We start from the raw sequence: 20,030 nt of genomic DNA, 5'->3' as shown, positions 1-20,030 counted from the left end.
CAGTGAAGAACACTAAAATGCTGTAGTTATTTAGTTCACAGTCTGGTATGGTCTGTGAACCATACTACTACTCTTCCTACATGATTTTTTTTTATTAGATAACTTCTTTTGTACTTAGGTGCTTTAGCCCCAGTTCAGCAGCTACCTGCACTTGACCACATTGATGAATTGTACTGTTGCCTGCATGGATATTTATAGAAGTATCAGCAATGCTTTATGTGGAAATAACCTTTGTAAAACTTATGAATCTGAAATACCTGAACACTGTTACTGCAAGTTTATGAATTACCACTATTTGTTATGTCTTTTTATAGACCAAAAATTGCACTTAAATATTTACCAGTTTCAACATGCCACTGTGAAGGTTTAGGTGCCCTTGGTGGATTCCAGAGATTTATACTGCCAAGCTCTTGCACTGAACTGGTTCCACTTGAGCTTGCCTTCAAGCTTTGAAAATCTTTAGGTTGCCCTTAAATCAGGGAGCAGTTACAGTCTTCAGTTCTAAGACTTGCATAAATTCCTTACTATTTATGGACAAGGAAGTGTAATACAGGGTGAACCTCTGATAACTCTTCTCACACATGTTTTGCACTAAATTTTGAGGCTCACTTTTCTGTGATGACTGAAAAGCTACTGCATGCTAACTTTCCCAGTTTGCAGCTTGGGAGAAGCAGAGGTATTACATAATCCAGTTTCAACGTGACTGCACTACCTTTCAGCACAGATTTGAACTCTGCCCAGAGGTGCCACTTGGTTGAAGCATAAATGATCTGTTGTTGTGCAATAGAAGCATATCACCTTTCTTCGATCAAAATATGATTGCATGTTGATCCACGTGAAACTTGATGGCTTGCCAGTTGTCTAGGATGCAAAACCTTCCTAAACTCCTGATTGAGATATTCACAATCTCCTGGTGAGAACATACTGCTCTCTGGGTGTAGTGTTTTGAATATCTCTGGAGAACAAGTAGGTGGCATGCAATCTTAAAAGTGATGATCCTCAGCATTGTCTTGGAGAAAATGTCTTTTACACAGCTCTTACTGGGCAGTTTAGGTTCTAAACTAATGGGAAACTAATTATAAAAAATGGAAAAACTAATTATATGTAACAGGTTTCTCTGTAGTAAGGGGCTTCCACTGGAATATCTATGGAAGGGAAAGCATGACAGCCAGTGTCTTGCTTTTTTTGGGAGAAAAAACCTGATGAATTTCTGACAACATATAAGAGTATACCAGGTAGGATTGTGCTTCTCAATTGAGGGGTCACTCAGCTGTTTGTATTGTTTGACGTTTGGTGATCTTTGTGGAAAAGAGTTTCTTATTGCTTAAAATCTTTTGGTTTGATTGGTGCATTGGTTTTGGGGATACAAGGAAAAGTACTGATAGAACAGTGAACGTGGGCTGCAGATATGCTGGTCTTAAGTGTCTTTTGTCTGCTGACACTTAGAAGCAGGTTCCTGGCCAGATGTTTGATTGTTGAATTTTTTTGTTTAGTTGTTGCAAAATGTCTTCAAACTGTAACTTCAAAAAGTGTTATAGGTATAAATTCCCCTGTTAAACCATTCTTTTTCTCTCTTTTTTTTCAGTCTTTCATTTCCTACAGACAGAGAAAAGCTGGTTTTCAGCAGCTGTCCTGTTCTTCCCTCATGCTTCAACTCCTAGAAAAGAGCCAAGGGTCACAGTAATACTAATTTTTTTCTCCTTTGATCTTTCCTGCTGTTGTTGCCAGGGTTTGTTCTCAATTGTAAACAAGTGGTGCAGGGAAGACGGAGAGACGGGGGAGGAGTTCGGACTCACTGTGCAAATACATACAGACATACTAATCTGAATTGATGCCTCGTTGAAAAAAATCACAGGTGAAGCAAGCAGCCAGCAATGGCTCACTCAAAGGCTCTCTTAGTGCTGGAAAACTTCATAGGTGGAAAATTTGTTCCTTGTTCCTCCTACATAGACTCCTATAATCCGTCCACTGGAGATGTCTATTGCAGGGTTCCAGACAGTGGCAAAGAAGAGGTGAGTGCTATCCACATGTACAAAAAAGTGAAAAATGTTAAATGCATGTAACAATAACCTTTTGAGTGAGAGAGGCTGGAGGTGAGAGAACAGAAAAATGACTATGTCAATGCCTAAACAAGTAAATCCTTGATTATATTGTAGTATTGTGTAATCTACTGCTGCAGCAGCAAATCCTGTCATTTTTTTTTACATTTTGCTATTAGAAAGTTATGATCTGGATTCCAAGCTGGTGTGAATCAATAAAGCTTCAGTAGCTTGCATGGAACTCCTTCAGCTCACATGGTGGGAGATGCCTTGTGCATAAGTTCACAATAACACCCAGACAGGCTGTAAATATAAACAATCTGTGAGAACAGTGTTTATTGATCTCTTCTGTAAATAAACTTAGAGGCACCATATGCAACTGTGTTCTCCCCTTAGTGTCTTGATGATTTGCAGTTTTCATTTAAAAGGGTTTTTGGCTTGCTGTCTCTTCTCTGAAAATGGTAAAAAGCTTTCAGACCTCTCTGGATTTGGTGTTAGCAGTTGGATATTCAGTGGTTGTGATGAGTGTGTTTCCTTATAACATACCCTGTCCTCTGCATCTATAGGGTTTCCTGGTCTTGTGCTCCCTACTGGGGTGAATGTTTCCTGGAACATTGTACATATTCGGGTGTGGATGGGCAGTGATGTTCATTGGGGGAGCTGCAGTTTCATTGATGCTGCTTTATAGGGGACCTTAAAGTCTGTGTCCAAAATAGTGTTTCAAACTCACTGAAGAGGAAAGTGACTGGACAAGCTTGGATAGCACAGAGAGCTTGGAAAATATTGTCAAATAATGGGCAGCATTTTGAAAATGTTTTTTAAAACAGAATACTGCAGTATGTACCTGTTCACTTTGCTTGTATTTCAGCCTTATTGACAGCTTCTCTCAGCAGAAACCTTTGCACTGTAATTTCAACTGGGTAAATATTTGTTAGATGCTGGTGACCAAGGGTTAAAGAGTAACAGGTTGGGTTTGTTGGAATATATCTCTGTAAGTTCATTCCAATCCTAATTATGCCTGAAAAGTTTGCTCTTTGATGTGCAGGAGCAAATCTTCTTGTCCATTCATTTGCAAAATCATTAAAGCCAGAGAGATCTGAGAATGCCAGAGGCTGCTGGTCACTCTAGAGATAGAGTTCAAGCATCCTAAGAGCAATGCTTTTCTCTTTCAGCTTTCTGAGTCAGTGTTTGTGTGTAACAATGGGAACCCTGATTAAAGAACTGTAAATTTGGTGAGTGCTTTAGTCCTATTTTAGACAACCGCACAAGAAGTTTGTGCTGTGCAGAGCTGGCATCCACTGGGGACTGGTGGAATTTGCTGAAGAAAATGCAATCACGTACTACTTGAGGCTATCTAGAAATACCAATTAAGCATCTAGACCATAGTTCAACAAAGGACTCAGGGTGCTGGTTTCTAGCAAGGCTCAATGTCCAGTTGCATATTATCTTGGTAGATTTTTCTGGGAAGTTAGGTGAAGCAAAGTGAATTTGTTGCTGACCCCAGAGTTTAATACCAGGTCAGCTGTTGTGGCTATTTTAGCCACTTTCTGCCAAAAATACTGAATGTATTTTTTTCTAGGAGTCAGTTTGTTCCCTAGCTAGATATCTTAAATTCTACATGGCAGTACCACAGCAAGATGAGCAGGTGCCCTGTATATCCAAAAGACAGGCTGATGACTAATTAGTACTGGCAAATATCTGCTTTAAAAACACTTCTCTTTGAAGAACCTGGCTGCTGCATATCATCCTCTGCAAAAGCAAACATCTTGTCCTGAGGGCAGTTCAGCATGGGGTATTTTGATAGCAACTTTTTATGATGGGTCTGGATTGTGTGTTGTTTCTCTGTGTCTGTCTCATGCAGAAGAGGAAAGCAGAAGGAAGTGTTTCAGACACAGGAGTTCATAGTTGAATTCTTCTGCATGTTTTCTTTGTGGCTTGACTTTCTTTGCTGGTTTTTGCTAATCAAACTAAGTAACTGTTTAACCTTTGTATGCTTAGTTCTTCTCTACAGATCTCTCTCCTTTTTTCTTCTTACGTTAATTTCCACTTAATTCCTTCCTTTGCTAGATTTTTCTTCTGCTGTTTGTGAAAAAACAATATTTTTGTCCTTTTTTCTAAACCCACTGAAGGGTTAAAAATGCAGACAGTATTGACTGTCTCCTCTCCTGGCAGCACCTGGTGGAAAAGGCCACAGAGGAGAGGACAGATCAGCAGCAGCACAGGATGGGAGGGTGGAAGAACAAGTTAATTAGTGAAGGTGGTATGGTTTCACAGAGGGTGAACATTTCAGGCTAGCATGGCATCTGCACTGGACTCACTCAGGAAGCTGCAGTTCCCCTTTCCCAGGCCTGGTTTGGTCCTGTTTCAGCTGTTCAGTGGCTGACAGCCTGCTGCTATTGGCTCTTGAGCAGGAGGTTGTGGAACTACAGTCGAAAGAGAAGAGTCTAGGTTTCTGAGCTTGGCCAGTGATCCATGTGACTCTGCACGTTGGTTTATTTCCCACCTTGCCCCCTGCACTGATGGTGTTCTTGCTTTCAAACTCTGGGTGTTATTTTTACAGGGCCCATAAATTCTGATGTGTGTGGGAGGAGGAAGGAGAAGGGGTATATAGATTTTATTTTTTTGCTTGCTTGAACTTTTGTGCCCTCATTAGTTAAAAAGTCTTTGGAATATCTGTAAATTATTTTGTGATGGACCTGTCACAATCTGAAGGAACAAATTCAGAACTCAGTTTTGTGGAATTGGTGGAAAGGAGCCTTCAGTGACTTCATTGGGACTAGCAATATGGCAACATTCAGGGAGGTCATAATGGTCTGATCAATATTACATCAGCATCCTCCTAGGTATTGATTTTGGCAGATTTCCCAAACTGGAGAAATTGTATGAGCAAAATTTTAGGAACTCAGCTTCGACAGCTGTGACTAAACCACCACTTTGATACATATATTAGACATGGGGAGTATGGTATAAGTGTTACATAGGAAGCCAAAGCTGGGAAATAGAGCAGTTAGAATATGGAAGGATATTGATCACCATCTTTACTTAGTGTGAGACTGGCAAACATGAAGAAGGAACTGCTTATAAATCAACAGACAGATGCAGGTAACTTCCATTTAAGAGTCCAGAGGAAATGACTGATGGGACAGAAAGCCTTCTGTTGAATTTTAATCCTTTGAAGATGGGTCTGCTTCAGAAAAGTGCTGGTAATCTGCCACTGTTCAGAAATGTCATGCTGAAGGACTGTGCATCAGTCATGTACATCTCAGGCAATATACTGATAGGAGTGGTGTGTATCTGTATAAATACATAATGATTCTTACCTGTAGGCTTTGTTAGATGTCTGGTAAGAGAACTGACTAAACTCCCAGAGTTGAAAAGGGAACATTTTTTTTTTTTCCCGTGAGGGCATTAATGAATTTCTAGCTGTGATCAGGTAAGACAAAATTTTCCTCTTGAGTGTCCATTCTCTAAATATATTCTTAGTCCTTACTTGAACCAAATGGTAGAAATCAAGAGCTAGCTGAACATCCAGCCCCTTACTTTCATCATTGCCTGCTGTGGCTGAACCCTTGTGTTGCAAAGGTTGTGCATGTTGAGACTGAAGCTGCATTTGCTCTGGGGAGATTCTTGCTCTTTCCTCCATGAGAAAAAAGATTTTTTTTTGGTTTGGCCAGTTGACCATTCCAGAATTTCTTCCAGGCCTGGAGGGTGGCCCACAAATTACTGTATTTGGAGAAAAACAAGAATTCCAGTGGAAGTTTCTTTTCTAGATATTCTATTTCAGTAACACTTCTTGAGTTATGGGGTAGTGTCTTGATAACAATGGAGAAGCTCTAAGGAATTGTCAGGTCCCCAGCAGTGTGGTCTGGATTATTAGTCTCTGAAATATAAATTTATCTGCTGAGTGTTAAATATTTTCTTAAGCCTTTCATTAGCATTCACCATCCCTCTTTTACTTTTTTAGGTGGAAGCTGCTGTCAAAGCTGCCAAAGATGCCTTCCCAATTTGGTCCTCAAAAAGTCCATTGGAAAGATCTCAGATCCTGAACAAGTTGGCAGACCTGATTGAACATGACCTGGAAGCGTTTGCACAAGCAGAGTCAAAGGATCAGGGTAAGAACTGGAACAGTTGATCTCAAATAAGTGTGCCTTGCTGAATATTGAAATGGAGAATTTGGATGAATTTTTTTTTATGGTATGAACTGTTGGAGCAAATTGGAGTAGATGTACATGAACCTTGAGGAGATTTTGGATTTGGGATTCCTGGGTGATTCTTGCTTTTTGGAATTACTGACTTTGACTTCAGTTGTCAGATATTTGGAATTGCTACAGGGGAGCTGTTGTCACTGACTACATTTGTACTGTGCTGGCGATTACTTAGGCACAGGACAAAAGACATTTCCCAAAAGACACACCAATCAGCTTTGAGAGCAGACTATTAAAGCAATGTTTCTGTCCATGATGACAGCAGCAGGTTTGCTTTTGTTTCAGGAAAAACGATTACGTTTGCCAGAACGGTGGACATCCCTCGGGCTGTGCACAACTTCCGATTCTTTGCCTCTTCCATCCTTCATCACGTCACAGAGTGCACCGAAATGCCAACCATGGGCTGTGTGCACTACACCTCGAGGGCACCTGTGGGAGTTGGTATGATGATCCTCACGTGCTGAAATGCTTGGCAGAATGTCTGCCTCCGTAGGGGCTCAGCAAAGAGTTTTTGAAAGCATTTATTATCTCTGAGTCATGTGCTAAACATGGGCTTGTCTGCTAAAGCATCAGCAACTTCATGTAAAGTCAGTTGTGTGACTTCATGGCAAAAAAAAGAAAAAAGACTGCATACCTGAAAAGCTTCATCTACTGCTGTCAGCTTTACAGTCTTTCTTGTGTTTTGTCCGTGTGTGTCTGTGGGTGAGCATTACAGCTGTGGGTCAGTGCAGTGTGCAGAGCACTGAGCTCCTGCTCCAGTGGGCAGAGTGGGATCCTCTCTCCTTTGGGAAAGCAGTAGTAGTCTGTGACCCGAGTGCACGTGGGTGAATAAGCCACTCTAGCTGGGGAATTGCTGAACTCAGCCACTAGATGCTGCTGCTGCTTCAGAAAATAAAGTCCTATGCTGACAAGTAGCAGTGTTGTAATGATTTCATTATTAGGTTATGTTATACATATAACACAAATAACATATAACATTAAATATTTGTGAGTTCTCCACATTTTCACTTGAATTACTTAAAACGTAAAATTGGCTAACTTAGAGGACCCTGTTAAAACTTTTCTTGAGCAGTGGACAACATGACTTTTTCTGGTAAAATTATTCTCATAAGGAAAAGTCCCTCACTGAATCTGCACCATCAAACAGAAAGAAATCCTGTAGCTTTTGTAAGGAGTCACACATGACAATTACAGATTTTTTTCATAATTTCCTACTAATATGTAAAGTGAAAATATTCCTAAAGGCAATTACTGAAAATAATTCTGGTCTTTCAGCAATTCATGGGAACAACAATTTATATAGTGATAAATTTTGGCACTCATAAGTTAGACTAAAATTTATCTGGAAAATGTGTGATGTATATTATACAGAGTTTGTTTAATATTAAAATTGAAAAATAAAAAACAGCTTGAAAGAGCAAGAGAAAGCAAGAATGTGATCTGAGCTGGCACATTCAGCTTGGAGAAGAGAAAGCTCTTGAGAGACCTGCAAGAGAGCTTAAGAGAAGGGGGACTTTTTGCAAGGATATGTAGTGATAGGACAAGGGGGAATGGCTTCAACGTGAACAAGTGTTAGGAAGAAATTTTTTACTGTGAGGGTGATGAGGCACTGATACAAGTTGCCTGAAGAAATGGACAATGCCTCAACCCTGGCAGTGTTCAAGGCCAGGTTGGATGTGGCTTTGAGCAACATGGTCTAGTGAAAGGTGTCCCTGAGGGGTTGGAACCAGATGATCTTTAAGGACCCTCTCAACCCAAACTATTCTATAATTATTTTCACTTGCTCTTTGCTAATACAAAGTATTACCACAGACAAGTTGTTGCAAATTGTTGTTATGCCTAACCTTGCATTAATGTTCCTGCAAAACATTAAAAAACTTATTGAGAATATAAGATTCCGCCCTGAAGAAGCAGCAAAACTTATTCAGAGAGCTCAGCTGATCACTTTTAGAATCATTTGCACAGGTCTTTTAAGACGTTATCTCCCTGTGAGAAATGCTGCAAATTTATTGTACATATTGTCTGGAAATAAAAGCCATGGCCAAATTCCCTTCATAGATCTGAATTGGTGTATATAATTCTTGAGGTCAGAGAAATGAGTTTTGTATCCCAGCAGACTGACCTCCTGTCTTCGTGGTTTTGTTTTGTAGCTGGTTTAATCAGTCCTTGGAATTTGCCACTGTATTTGTTGACTTGGAAAATAGCTCCTGCCATTGCATGTGGAAATACTGTGGTTGCCAAGCCAAGTGAGATGACATCTGTCACAGCCTGGATGATGTGCAAGCTCTTGGAGAAAGCAGGTAAGTCCTGCAGCATGCAAAGGAACAGGAATTGAATGGAAATGCTTGTCTGTTCATTGGGTGTTTTATAGTTGAAATCAGAAGGGGCTCAGAGGCTTTGGGAAAGACTGCTGTAGCTGAATGTTGCACTGGAGAACAAAAGGCTTTCTCTGTTCTCATACTGTCCTGTTTTCCATATCCAGCTCTTGCTCATTTTTTCCCACTATCTTCTGATGAAAAGTTTTGCCCCTCCTGCACTTACCAGTGTCTCCTAAGTCTGTGGTGCAAGCAAAGGAGCCATGAGAGAATAAAGGAGTGAGAATCAGCTCTTGGTAACTGTGTCACGGCTGTATTTGTTACACTATTAATTAAAACTGGGAGAACAATTTCTTGTTCCACTCTGGTGATGTGCGTCAGACAAGTTTGATCAGTGGGACTGCTTTTATCATTTAACCCATGACCCATAGAGCTGTCTAACTGAAGTTGAGAGTTAGTATATTTTGCCCTTGAGCTGCTGTAACTTTCTAACTTCAAGGACAAAACAAAGTGAAGTGACACCCTTGGGGAGACAGGAGGGTACAATGACCGTGTGCCTTTGTTCCCATCAGGGGTGCCTCCTGGGGTGGTGAATGTCGTGTTTGGAACAGGGGCCAAGGCAGGAGAGGCCCTGGTGTGCCACCCCGACGTGCCTCTGATCTCCTTCACGGGCAGCACGCTGACGGCGCAGCGGATCACGGAGAAAAGCGCTCCGCACTGCAAGCGCCTCTCGCTGGAGCTGGGAGGCAAAAACCCCGCCATCATCTTCGATGATGCCGACTTGAGCCAGTGCATCCCCACCACCGTGAGGTCCAGCTTTGCCAACCAGGTGCTTCTCGCCCCTGTAACACACAAACCCCGCTGGCAGCAGGGTGGGACCATGTCTGAGGGTTTGTGTGCACGCTGCGCCTACCTTTGGATCTGAATCTCAGATGGTCAAGGTCTATTTCAAGATCGTGTTTGAGAAGATCCTAAGTAGAAAAATATGACAAAGGTTTCATTATTCCACAGGGAGGGACACAGAGTAATAAAGGCTCTTCCTTGTGCTCTCCATCAGAAGATAACAAGGTGTTATTACTCCTCTCAAAGTACATAGATTTTTTATCTCTCATGGAAGCAGCTGCTTTAAGTTCCACTGAGTAAGAAAGTGGGAAGCTTGTTGATTTGTTAGAATTAAATTAGGGGACTTCCCCAAAAATTTTACCAACATTATTCTTCCCTCATCACCACCCTCAGGAGAGAGCACCAAAGCCAGGAAATTGTATCTGGGCAAATGTTAGGAAGACAGGTTGGTATCACAGAGAGATTATCAGGAAATGGAGTGGGATCATTCAGAGTTGGAAATCATGTTTCCTATAAAAAATGTTGGAGAAGAAAACATGTAATTTATAAAATTAAATTTACTTATGGTGGTGATTGCATGATATTGACACAGTTTTGCCTTTTCCTTCTCCTTTTGTTTTTTAGCTGGAAAAAAAATCGCACTTTGCAGTGCTGGTTAACGTAGTTTGCACTCCCAAGAATGCAGGCACACAAGTGAACTGGGTTGTAATTCCTAATATATGTCAATAGTGCAATGTATTATGAACCAATATTGTTGATTTCTAGTTTATTTCTTTGTTTTTGATAGGGTGAGATCTGTCTCTGCACCTCCAGGATCTTTGTTCAGAGGGGAATTTACAGTGAGTTTTTGAAGAGGTTTGTGGCTGAGGCCAAGAAGTGGAAGACTGGGAATCCCTCAGATCCTACAATTGATGTGGGAGCACTAATAAGTAAAGAGCATCTAGAAAAGGTGATGCTACATGGAGTTTATGTGATTTCATCTCATCTTTTAGAGGGCTAAAAGGTAGTTTCAGGACTATGTGGGAAAGGATCTTGTCATCTCCAAGATCAGCTTTGAGGGATGATAAAGCCATTATAAGGTATCTTTTTAATGAGATTTCTGTTGCCTGTGGCTTGGGATCATGTGATTACGCTGAAAAAAAAATCAAACTCCCTGGGGAAAATAATTTAAAATGGCAAAAGAATATTTCCTCCTGTTTGAATGAGATAATTATAATTTCTTTTAAGTCCTGAATTTATACTCACAAATCTTAGAGTTCAACAACATTTTCTTGGATTTTAATAATGCATTTGCAAAGATCACTAATTTACCTAATAAGTTAGTTGACAAGGTAAAAGTTTTATTTTTATATCACTCTGGCAAATTCTGGCTTGTACAGAACAGTTTCCTAGAACTGCTTGCAGTAATTTGTAATGGTCTAGCTGTGTGGAGAGCAGCTGAGATGGTGCACAGTTAGACACAGTCTGCTTTAGTGGCTTATATGAAATGAAAGTTGTGGTGTCAGAGTTCAGGGAGAGCAGATGCTTATATCCCAGAACTCTCTGACGCAAGAAGCAGACCAAAAAACCACAGAGTGAGAGAAAGCCAGACCTTTGATATGCTTCCCTGATGCCTCAGAAGGTTCTTCAGGTTCTCTTGTTCTGAAGTAGAGTTGTAGCAACACCCACTTCCTGAGGACCTTAGTCTGTAGCACCACAGAGAACTTCCACGTTTTACCTACCAAGGTGCCTAAAAGAAGAAAAAGATAAGGAAGTCCTGTGGTATCTCTGTGGTCTTTCTGTAAGGAGAGAAACCAGGCAGCGATTGCAGAACAGCAGAAGCAGATCAACAGAACATCCTGTGTGTTCAAGGTAGCAAGCATATGGTAGCAGCAGCCGTGGAAATATCTTTAATCATTTATTGATGAGATTTTCTGTACCATTCATTGTCCTAGTGGCATGTAAACATTGAAAAGTCTTGCCTGTGAGGCAGGAAAATACTACTGATTTCTTGGAGTAAATGAGTGAACCATGGTATGGGATACATGGCAAACTGCTCCTGGGGGAGAGGAGAGAGGCTCTGGAACCACTTGTGTTTTCACTGAGTCCTACCCTTTTGACCATACTTAGTGGGAAGGGCCAGCAGTGTTGTCTGCTAGGCTAGTAAGTATTAGGAAAAAGAAAACAATTACTTTTTCAGCAAGAAATACCCAGCTTTGCTTACAAAGAAGCATTACAACAAAATTTAGGGAATGCTGCCCTCTATTGTAAGAGGGCAGCATGTTCCAGCTGGAGTTGTTCAGGGGCTTCTGCTGATGTGTGAACTCTTGGGATTTGGTGTCCTTTAGCAGTGATGTTTTTCTGCTGCTTCCCCAGGTAAGGACCTACGTGAAGAAAGCCCAGGCTGAAGGAGCCAGGATCCTCTGTGGAGAGGGAGTGGATCCTTTGGCCCTCCCACCTGGCAACCAGAAAGGCTATTTCATGTTGCCCACAGTAATTGCTGAAGTCAAGGATGAATCCTGTTGCATGCAAGAAGAGATCTTTGGTCCTGTGACATGTGTGGTAGCATTTGATACAGAAGAGGAGGTGATCAGAAGAGCCAATGGTGTGAAATACGGCTTGGCAGCCACGGTGTGGTCTGGCAACGTGGGACGCGTTCACAGGGTGGCACACAGGCTGCAGTCTGGATTGGTGTGGACCAACTGCTGGCTTGTGAGAGACCTGAACTTGCCATTTGGTGGGATGAAAGCCTCAGGCATAGGCAGGGAGGGAGCAAAGGATTCCTACGAGTTCTTTACTGAGGTCAAAACTATCACAATAAAGCACTGACATATGTCAACGGAAGTATTTTAGAGTGAACTAAATGACAGCAATTTGAGTTACCAAAAATGGCTCCTTAGAATACAGACTGCTGTTGTAGCCATTCCTTTCTTGAACTTTGGTCAAGTAATATCAATGACAGCTGAAAATGATCATCCCAAATGCTAATGTAAAAGTCAGTTTTTCATGTTGGATGAAAAGGTCAGTGTGGACTCCACAGTCAACCCATCTCAAGCCAGATGACTTGCCTGTCTTACAGATCCTGAATATTTTTGATATTTTTGATATTCCTGCTTCAAAAATCTGTCCCTTTAAGGCAGATTGGAGAAAGAGTAATATATTACAGTAGCTCTGGTTTGTGAATTACCTTGAGGGACAAAGTAACAAGTACTACATGGTGAGACTGATATTGTAAAGGGGAATCAGCTCATTTTCACTCTAAACAGTGTCGTCCACACATCCACCCATATTGCACTTCACTGATATCAGACAAGGGTTGATACTACACTACACTGAAAGCCTGAGAAACTCTTTTCAACCAGCTAAGTGGTTTTAAACCATGGGGTCATGACATTCTGTTGATATTCACAGAGCCAATAAATGTTTTAATTATAACCTTCTTTATGGTTGGGAGCTGAATCATCCTAATACCTGTTCTCTTGTCTATTTTAAAATTAAAGCCTTTTGTCACTTCAAGACCTCAGTGATAGTGGTTTTTGCATCTCTGCACAAAAATATTGGCTGCATCACAAACAGCGTCACTCTTCTTTAATAGAATCCAGAATTTACTCCTGAGAGAATGAACTGTTGGAAATATTTGTCACTAAAATATAAAGCCACTTCCAACTCTTCCTCTTCCTTTTGCTTGCAGGGATTTTTTTAATCAGGTATCTCACAAACTTGTTTGCTTTCCACAAAAAGAGAAATGGAGTTGGATACACCTCCACAGGATTCCACCTGGTTGCAGGGCAGAGGTAGCAGCCATGCTGGAACTGTGGGCATTTGATGGATTTGGTACAAGAATCCCCAGCCAAAGGCATGTTAAGGAAATACGTAAAAATTCTGGGCTTAGTGAGCTGATGCATTCTGAGGAAGCACTTTATTTTAAAAATGCTTAGGACTAATCATGACCATGTGGTGGCAGCAGAACACCTGCTTTGATGTTTTTAATCCCCATCACTCAGCTGGGAGGGGAATAAACAGCTATCAGTGCATGTTTCATTCTGCCAGTTTCCTTTCTATTTACACATCCTGTTTGGAAGAGCACAAGAACCCAAAAGCTGTGAAACAGTTCATTTGTTGGGGGGTGATGGGGGGCAGACATTTTCAGCAACAGCAGATGGCCTATTGCACAATTAGCAGAAATGGATGGATACCTTCCGCAATCTGGATCTGGTCTAGTTTCAGGTTTAATGAGATTAATTTGCTTTCAGGAGTTGATTTTATCGTCAAATGTGATGGGCGATTTCTAGATGTATTTCACATGCTGGAGACAAAGGTCTGTGTGTTAGCTACGTGATTCTAGCCCAAGACATCAGAGGTGGAGTTGTGGGTGGGGTGGAGAAAGAGCTCTGCAGGACCCCCAGGTGTGGGATATAGAGGTGGTGGCCCTGTGTCCAGCATGACTGAAGATTTCTCAGAGGTGAACTTCTGGGGAGCCCCATTCTGTCATCCCTGTGTCCAGCACCTCAGAGAGGTAAGGGAAGTCTGCTGGTGCTAATGATGCTGCTGACTTTTGTGCAGGAGGGAGAGACCATGTGAAAATACAAAATACTGTCCCTTTCTGCATTTTCCATCTCTAATGGGCAGACTCCTTCCTTTTACAGTTGTAAATGTACAGCTCAAGTACCTTGCTTATTTCTTGCCCTTTTAGATTACTAGACATTCACACATGTACAGATGTGAGGGTGTTATCAGTGGGGACAGTTCCTGCCAGTAGTAATGGGTAATTCTTGCATTTCCCATGCCTACCTCCAGCCTCAGGTCCTAGCCCCAAAGGGAGCTGCTGGTGCTTGTGGCAGTGAAGGAGGTGCCATGGGACTTCTTCCTACAGATGATGAAGGTGCCTATTACAGCTGCTTTGTTTCTGAGTTTTCTGCTCTCACTCTTAAGTGGACAGTGAAGAGGATATCCTGGAGGATGAGGCAGGCTGATCCAAGTTATGAGGCTGATGGCTCTTGCGGAGCTCTTCAGGCTACGTGTTCTGGAATTTTCCAACATGATAGTAAAGCTTTTTTTTTTGTAGACTGCCCTGGCATGAGCATGAAATCATGTGGCCATTGTGAGGATTTGTTTAATTACTGTTATGTAAATCTCAAAGAGTTGCTCCATCTGTTAATTCTTACTGATGGAGTGAGTACAGTTCAGTTTAACACTAGAAGATTATCTCACTGGTGTGAGATTATTACTTTACATGGGGAAGTATTAATATATTTGCCATCCTTTACAGCTCTCAGTTAGGATAGGTTTATTTCTGTTCTATTTCAGATCTTTTCTCAGCCTATTTATGTCTGTACCCAGTTATTGTATAATGCTGAAAGCAGCTTTGCTTGGGGAGACTCTGCATGTAGTTTGGAGAGGGGAGACATCAGCTGTAATGTTTATATTAAAATCAAGCTATGTTCATGTTCCCACAGTGTTTGTAACGTAGGCAGAGCAAGACATTTGTAAAACTCAGGGGTGGAAACAGACTTGATTTTGGGTCAGAGAAAATTTCATGTGTAACTTAAATGTGCAGAACAAGAATGTAAACCAGTCTAGTAAGCTAGACTGACTTTAAAACCCAAGCTTTGAATTTCTGAACTTCAGAAAGCTATACCTTAAGATTCAACTTCACAGGTAGAATCAGATACTTAAGACTTTCCTCTTATGAACAACAACAAATAAAGCAAAAAGGGGGGGGGGGAAGAGAGTGAGATTGTGAGGGAACAGTGAGGAGTTTCTTTCCAGGCTTGTCTTCAGGGCTTAGGTTTAAGTTTTTGCTCAGACTTGAAGCTTGAGCTCAACACCTGTCTCAGCTCTGACGAGAATACTGGCTGATGTGTCCAAGCACTTGTCCTCAAGCTTCTTATTAAATTAGAGGATTTTCTGTGTGGTGGGAGAGTGAAAAATGAGAACGGAATAAAATTTTCTTAGTCTTAGAGTAAAACCAGGGTGTCACTTTCCACCCTAGATGGTCATTAAATATGCTATAGTTAGCTAAATATAATGAATAAAGGAAACTAACAACAGTTGCAGGAAATTCTGGGACATTTTCTTCATTGAATTCTGCTCCCCTCCTTTCCAAGCATTTGTTTTTGTGCTTGGAGGGTGATGTTTGTACTTAAGGGACAACAATGCACAAGGTTTTTTCTAGAATACCTCAAATCTCTGTTGATAACAGTTGTAATTTAGGTGAAGATTGGGGTATAATGAGAAAAAGAGGGAAGCCCTGCAGTACTGTAACTGGTTAAACAGGATGCATCTTAGTGCAGCTGAAGGCTAGTTATGCAGCCAGAAACTGTGTGTATGGTGCTGCCTCCTGAAAAGGAGCAGCTGAAATGGATTTGGAGATTATGAGGGAAAGTGCAATCAGTGTGAGAATAGGAGTTCAGCCAAAGCAGCCCAACAGTGTAGAACTCAGCCTGAGCTCTGTCATATCATTGCAATTAACAGGAGGGCCAGCATGATGTTGCAGAGAATAAGAACTGTGCTAAATCTGCAAGTAATCTTTATCTTTGTATGTAACACTACTGTCATGTTGTGCATCTATTCCTGTTCTCTTTAACAGAGAGATTTGGAGGGAGGAAAATAACTCCAAATTCTGAAGAAAGTCCTTTTAGTGTGGGACTTGGATGATGTGTCACAACACCTTTTGGCTTCACAAACACCAGTTTTGCCAAGACAGCTTTTGTGTGTGCGTGTGTGTGTGTGTTCATATTCAAGGAAGCAATTGCAGGGGTCATTGAAGTGTCCAGAGGGGCAGATATACTCCTGGGCTTCTGTGTTGAAGAGCAAGTTTTGTCTCTTAAAACACAGCAGATGGTGCAGCACACCTGACTGGTGTGTTCTCTGGTGGGTGACGAGTTAACCACAGCACAGCCTGCCTTGTGGCATTTCTCTCTGGCATCAGGTGTCCTTAATAATATCCTAGAAAATGCAGATGCTCCCACAGAAGGTAGCACAAGGGTCCTGGATGGGCAGTTGTTTAAGGCGGAAAGAGGAAGTTGTGACCTGCCAGGTGGATCAGGCCAAGGTTTCTTACCTGGATGCTACCACTCTGTTTTTGCCCTGTGCTTTGGGAAGGTGTGCTGGACCTTGCAGCTTGGCAAGGAGTGCCTGGTCCAAGGAGCCCACTGGGACACGAGGAGGTGACAGACAGATGCTGGGCTGCAGTGAGGCTGAGGGAAAAGCACTTGTGCAGCTTCCCCATAGGCAAGTGGGGCCTTTGTGCAGTTACATGAAAGATGAAATAAGAACATTTCTCTGTGTGTAAGAGCTTCTGTGGGGTGCCCAGATATGATAATGATGAGGTTTGTAATATTACTCAAACCCACAATAGGCTTCTTCCAGGGTATTGCTAATGAGAGCTATCTCCTGGTTTCAGAGAAATGGAGGTAATTACAGACTATTTATTGTGAAATGAGGACACACATTCATTCACAGGGAGCTAAACTTGTCCAATTAACTCTGAGCTCCTGAAATAATAATGAAAAGATTATGCTACCATTTTAGTAATTGGATTTTCTCTTCCTTTGGGAGCAGTGCCTATTAAAGTAGTGGTCTATCCTTGGTTACAGAGATATTTCATGTTTTTCTTCAAGTTTGGCTGACCCAACAAAAAAGTCAGGCAAAGTCTTCTGCAGCTGTAAAATGACATTTTCAGAGGTTGACTTATTTAAAAAAAAAAAAAAAAAGGAACATTTCCTAATGTTGCCTTAATTTTTTTAAACTGATTTGTTTACACTTACTTGGCTGCAATGCATTGACTGTGTTTCACTGAAGAAAATATGAGTTCTTGTCCTCAGGATGAATGCCAAAATGTTTGTTGGTGGAAACAGCAGAATGTCTGTCTGGGCTTCTCTTTGGGATTCTTGTGGTGAAATATCCATGTTTTCACATGAGTACTTATTAGCTGAAAGTAGGTAATTTCAGTCCTGCTGAATGGCTGTATTTCAGTCGCTGTTTTCCAAGGAGACTCTGGAGCCAGTTTTCCAAGTAGAGGACATTGAGTAGGTTTGATAAGATAACCTTTGAAGTTTGATTAGGAAATTACCTCCTTCCTGTGCTGGTTTGCTTCCAGAACTGCACAAAGTTTTTTAAGGATGGAAAGGATACTTTTGTAACCCGTAATTATATTCCTACAGTTCATCATTTTTTTCCTGAGTTGTCTGTTTTGCCTACTCAAATGCGTAGTGTGGAGAGGTTTTTTGGATGGTCAAATGTATCTCTGGCCTTTGTGGCTTTGAGTCATATGGGACAAGGGTGAAAACCAAAATTCTATAAGAGCCACAAGAGCTAGAATTTGTTGGTGATTCAGAGAGAAATTTGCTGTTACAGCGCTGTGGGATTCTTCTAATCAGTTGACCCCTGCAAGGAGCTTCAGGCTGCTTCCTCTGTTGGTGATATGCTTTGAAACCTTTGCTTATGTTTAAAAAATAAGTATGTGTATGTGCATAACTGTTTAGATATGCAGTTTCCACAGTGTGGGGCTTCAGTTAGAAGGGCAAGCTGAAGTATTGATCCAAGTACTTCCAAAGAAACTCTCACTCTGGTCTGAGACCTTACTTCCCTGTTCAGTTTCTTTCCATGAGCAGCCCGAAAGAAAACAAGTTTTTTAGATTCCTGAGCTCTCTATACTTGTACAACATGCTATGTATTTGTCATGCTTAACACCATCCACTCATCTAAATAATACAACTACCTTATTTTGAGAACAAGGGTTCACGGGAGGTCACATTCCCCTCAGCTGATACAAATCAATGTCTACCTTTGACAGTCAGCTGGTAGTTTGATTGTGGTTTTGCTGTCATCCTGCCCAAGACTCACTTTTCCTCCCAGGGTCCGACTAATACCTCTTTTCCACAGTAGAACTAGAACATTGTTTCCCAAAGCAAACTGTGCTTCTTTGCCTGAAAGATGTAGCCGTTCACCACTGGGGAGGAAAGCAATTCCTCCCATTATTCTTCCTGAGGTTTGGCTAAGTTATTACAGTTCATGCAGTTTGGATGTAAGGATGATAATGTTCTATCTAAGGACAAAATACAGCAAGAGGTACATTCCAGTTTGATTTTTAAATATGCTCATTCTTTCCTTCCTAATTAATATTTAGAAATATGCAGCCATGTACTCAGATTCACTTGTTGTTTTGCTACTACATACCACTTCTCACCAGTGTTAGTCAGTGATATGAATTATTTAATGGGCATACTGTGTGACAGAAACATCATTTTTAGCTGGACTGTTATGTATTTGGACAGACACAGAAATAATTTCTTTTTGAGGGAGCTGTCAGAAATCTGCTTTTTAAAACTATGAGCCCTGAATGCTGAAGAAAATGTTGTAATGTTCCAGCCATATTGACTCCATATTGACTCCATTTATGTAGTGAAATCACAGCTCTGACTGAGATACAGCTGGGAAACACCAGTTTCTAAGCAACCCCTTAGGCTCTAACAAAGATGAATAATCCTACAATTGGACAATTTCTCTTTGTGCACATTCTATGCAGCATTGATCTGCTTTTTATGAGGTTGAAAAAGATGGATTCTGGTTAGCTGTTCTTAACACTTCCTTTGAAGGTCTTTCCACCTTCAAAGCAGTACATGAACTTTAGTTAATTAACCTTCTTTGCACATCTTACCAATGTGAACCATTTTTCTTCTTGCTGCTGAGGCTATTTAAGGACAGACTATACTGTAATGCCTGCAAGACATTTCTTCAAAATGAGTTGAGGGTAGTTTTTTCCCTTGCGCAGTCATGGTCTGAATGGTTTGACTGATCTCAGCAGAGAAGAAAGTTGCTTTGTATGGAAGAGGCAGAATATTCCTACCTAAAACTTTCTTGCTTAGTCCTTTCTTTGTTGGCAGTATGATTTATGTTGTCTTCAGGCATCCTGGAAAACTAACTGCTGGAACTCAAGGGAAAAGATGTCAGCTGGTGTGTACTCTGGCTGCTGGGTCTGGTAGGGATGAGTTAGAGCAGAGCTGAGGTAGAAAGAGTGAAAGATTCAGTGTGCATCACTGGGGGGTCAGACACTAATTCAGAAAGGCTGGTTTCACTGTAGATGAATATTGTAAATCAATTTATATACCTCTAAATAATAAAGATACTTAAAGTAACAGCAGATGTAAAGAAGCAGAATAAGTGAGGGCTGGACTCAAGTAAAGCTCAGAAATAAAAAAAAAAATTAACTTTTATAGGAGGCTGTTGGCTTTTGCCTTTGAGATCATTCAAATCATGTAGAAAGAGAAAAAGCAACTGCTGACACTCATATATGCACAGGAAAATAATAAATCTATGGCAATATTCTGAACAATATAAAATGTTCTTTTGGATTTCACTGCCATGAAATAATATAAGAGCTTAACTTATTTTGGTTTTAAGAAACAGCCATTGAGGACTGGAGTTGTACTCCATGGACTTGTCACTGGAATGCTGTCAGATTTTGAGTGCTCTTGAAAGAGCTCTGTTCCTTGAAGCTAAGTCAGGTAATTTTAATTCACAGCACTCTTTGTCTTTCCACATGTGGCTACTTAGCTATCCTCTGAGTTAAATTTAAGAAATGTGAACACTCACAGTAGTGATTGTGCATGGACTAAACCCTGCATGATCAGAGCAGCAGGTGCATT

General features: G+C 41.1%; 1 protein-coding gene across 2 annotated transcripts; it reads left to right on the top strand.

Moving 5' to 3' along the window:
* The first annotated feature begins 754 nt into the window (after nucleotides 1-754).
* ALDH8A1 (aldehyde dehydrogenase 8 family member A1) lies at nucleotides 755-12,897 on the top strand. 2 transcript variants are annotated; one of them, XM_064413252.1, is made up of 7 exons: nucleotides 980-2,012; nucleotides 6,004-6,151; nucleotides 6,530-6,685; nucleotides 8,395-8,544; nucleotides 9,132-9,388; nucleotides 10,190-10,351; nucleotides 11,758-12,897. In XM_064413252.1, the coding sequence occupies exons 1-7, from the start codon at nucleotides 1,875-1,877 to the stop codon at nucleotides 12,208-12,210; spliced, it is 1,464 nt and encodes a 487-aa protein (XP_064269322.1). In that variant the 5' UTR covers nucleotides 980-1,874; the 3' UTR covers nucleotides 12,211-12,897. The 2 variants fall into 2 exon arrangements, with proteins under 2 accessions (XP_064269323.1, XP_064269322.1); XM_064413253.1 differs by lacking the exon at nucleotides 6,530-6,685 and having other exon boundaries at nucleotides 755-2,012.
* Nucleotides 12,898-20,030: the final 7,133 nt, after the last annotated feature.

This window comes from Passer domesticus, chromosome 3 (assembly GCF_036417665.1).
Source record: "Passer domesticus isolate bPasDom1 chromosome 3, bPasDom1.hap1, whole genome shotgun sequence".
Taxonomy (NCBI): domain Eukaryota; kingdom Metazoa; phylum Chordata; class Aves; order Passeriformes; family Passeridae; genus Passer; species Passer domesticus.
The sequence above is the reverse complement of the archived record's forward strand: the minus strand, read 5'-3'. Positions and strand labels throughout refer to the sequence as shown.

Coding starts and splice junctions, on each gene's coding strand:
- ALDH8A1 (XM_064413252.1), top strand. CDS start 1,875: ATGGCTCACTCAAAGGCTCTCTTAGTGCTGGAAAACTTCATAGGTGGA. Junction 2,013..6,003: donor CAGACAGTGGCAAAGAAGAG/GTGAGTGCTATC, acceptor TTACTTTTTTAG/GTGGAAGCTGCTGTCAAAGC. Junction 9,389..10,189: donor GGTCCAGCTTTGCCAACCAG/GTGCTTCTCGCC, acceptor TGTTTTTGATAG/GGTGAGATCTGTCTCTGCAC.